General features: G+C 41.5%; 1 protein-coding gene across 1 annotated transcript in view; it reads left to right on the top strand.

The window, feature by feature from the left end:
- Positions 1–2,763, top strand: part of LOC101847959 (deoxyhypusine synthase) — a gene marked incomplete in the record, with an annotated part of 14,828 nt that overhangs the window by 563 nt on the left and 11,502 nt on the right. The window contains 1 exon segment of the mRNA XM_035969845.1: positions 1,775–1,986. Within this exon segment, the coding sequence (XP_035825738.1) occupies positions 1,775–1,986 (212 nt within the window).

Here is a 2,763-nt window from a genome sequence, read left to right as displayed (position 1 = left end):
GGGGCGGCTAGGCCTAGATTACTTATTATAATATATAGACATGACTTTATACGTTTTAATTAAGAGATTACCCAAGTTAAAAATGTATACATTAAAGAGGAAAGGGAGTCTAGATGTGTATATCGTCCTGGAATGGCCACAGTAAATATCAGAGAGGTTACATATAAGTCTAGAAATCGCCCACTGCGCTTAGGGCCGGAAATCAGGTTACGCTCGAGGGGTAATTTTTTAGCCATTTGTCTTCGAAATACAGTCGTCGAAAATGAATGAAACTTGGTTACCAACCAAGGGAAACACCAAACTTAGTACAGTATAATCCACTTATATCGACATCCAATTTTATTGACATTTTGACATTATATCGACATATTTTCCAATAAGTACGCGAATTTTTCCTTGAATATCTTCACTAAACAATTTCTCTTATATTGACTTTTTTTTGCCCACTCTACTTTATCGACATGCTTCCTGGGTACCTGGCGAAGCTCGTGAACATGAATGGGGGAAAAAGCCACGCTAACTGTCAGCTCATTAGTTCTTCATTAACCCCTTCACTGCTGACCTATATTCCCCGCCTTTTGCTGACCTTGTTTCCAGGAATAGCACTAAGCGGGTGATCCTTTTAAAGTGCTATTTACTCTGTGGTAATGCATAAAATGCATACAATGTCTGTATCATTTTAAAGGGAAATGAATGAACCGCTATGATCATCAGCAACAATTTCTCAGATAGCTTTATATGTTGAGAGTGATCAGCCATAGCTCGAAGCTAGAGTGAGATGCTAGAACTGTGAAGAGAGAGTGACTGTTCAGTGACGTTATAATTCACGTTATTTCGGTCATTGGTGTCAAACTCGGGAAGAAAAGAGCTTTCAGGGGAGCTCACTCTCAATACTAAATTACAATTACCGGCTGAGTAGGAAACGAAACGAAATAGCGATATTGCCTGGCATACACTGTCGTCTACAGCGCATAGGAGGGCCCAATTTATGGATGTACACCGCACGCTGAGCAGCAGTGAATCGGTTAGTCTGCTTACCCACCAATTAGTAGCCTTTCGACACACCAGGCTTTAGTAGGTCATGTAGGGCCTACACACAATGTAGTCTCCAACACAGTACAGTGCCTCACAGACGTGAGCGTCTCGCGCGCTGGTCATCACCTCCCTACCCCCCACTCCCGATTGCTCACTCCCCTTCCCCTTCCCATTCTCAGTTTGTCGCAGGCAAGTGCCACGGTCAATGCCTCGCCTTTCCATTTTCCCCAGCAGGCGGCCACAAACAGGCCTTACAAGGATGCTGCAACAAAGTTTGCGCTGTGTGTAGTGTGCACCTTGCGCTGCTCGGTCTTTGGTACCATAACTCCATCCCCCGCCTCTTGTTAGTTTCAAGAATCAAGGGAAGCAACCAGCTATAAAAAGTAGTGTTGTCTTTTACCACTGACCTCCCCTCTTTCTTTTATATTCCTCTTTGGCTTTATATTTTCTTTTTTTGACGTTTTTGTATATCGACATCAAATCCACTACTCAAAGCATTATATCGATATATAAGCGAATTATACTGTACGTGCAAGTGTCCAATGCTGACAGATTTTTAGATCTAGAAATTTAGTTTTTCATCGTCATTGCTAAACGTATTCTCCTGTAAAATCGTATGGAAGCTCTGTACTTGTACCATTGCCATAGCTGTCTTCAAAGAGCGAACAGTGATTTCATACACTTTTCAGTCCTCTGTTCCCTTATAATTTAAGTTACTGTCTACTCTTTTATACATCAGAGTACCAAGTGTTCGTGATCATGGCGGAAGTTCCCAAGATAGCCGCAGAGGCAGTTCTTGCCAAGAGCGAACCTATGCCTGAGGGCTCTGAGGTTGTTCGTGGCTATGATTTCAATGAGGGTGTGAACTACCACAAACTGTTTGAGTCAATGGTTACAACAGGATTCCAGGCCACCAGCGTGGGACGAGCCATTCAGGAAATCAACAAAATGGTAAGCAAATGTGGGCTTGGATTCCGTCATTTTTCCAAAACTGTGTGCTTTTGTGTTGCAGTAAGTTTGAGTAACACCACCCCATCCAAATGAGTTATAAATCTAAATATCTAAATACAACTTGTGGTGGGTATGAAAGTATAAGTATAGTCAAACCTCGTGAAGAAGTTACATCGTTTTAAACATAGTAAAAAATGCGAACTTCCCGACCGACACTAGCAAAGTCGCTTCTGGGCTAATTAACCCCGTGACCCCGAGTCAGGGAGCTCCGGTGGGCTGCTGAGTCACGCTAACTAAAAGTAACAGAATTGGGCGAAAAGTGACGCTGTGATTGATTTATTTTCATTCTGGTTACCATGTACGTAGAGATACTGATACTTGGTGCCTGGTTACCATGTACGTAGACACTCCGTTTTTGTATTAAAAATTTATTTTGGCCGGACCCTAACCCGAACACAAATATGAATTAAACTCGGGAATCTTAACACTCGCCAAAATAATAATAAAAAAACCCTCACAATCTTCACGTTTACCTGGCAAATTATCAGTTTTTCAAAATGGCTGCTGATGGAACGTGAAGGCAATTTCCAAAGGGTGCCTAAAGATCTAGATGCTCAAGTAGCGGGTTAGATCAAAATATTTGTAGTAGTAGTTAGGCCTAGTGAAAATAAAGGCAAAATATCTGATTTATTTTGGCTCAAAGAGTATTGAAATATCGATAATCACTTTATGTTAGGTTAGTTGTCATAGGTAATTGTAATAGGTAGGGATAAGGAC

The sequence above is a fragment of the Aplysia californica genome, unplaced genomic scaffold (genome assembly GCF_000002075.1).
Source record: "Aplysia californica isolate F4 #8 unplaced genomic scaffold, AplCal3.0 scaffold00188, whole genome shotgun sequence".
Taxonomy (NCBI): Eukaryota; Metazoa; Mollusca; class Gastropoda; order Aplysiida; family Aplysiidae; genus Aplysia; species Aplysia californica.
The sequence above is the reverse complement of the archived record's forward strand: the minus strand, read 5'-3'. Positions and strand labels throughout refer to the sequence as shown.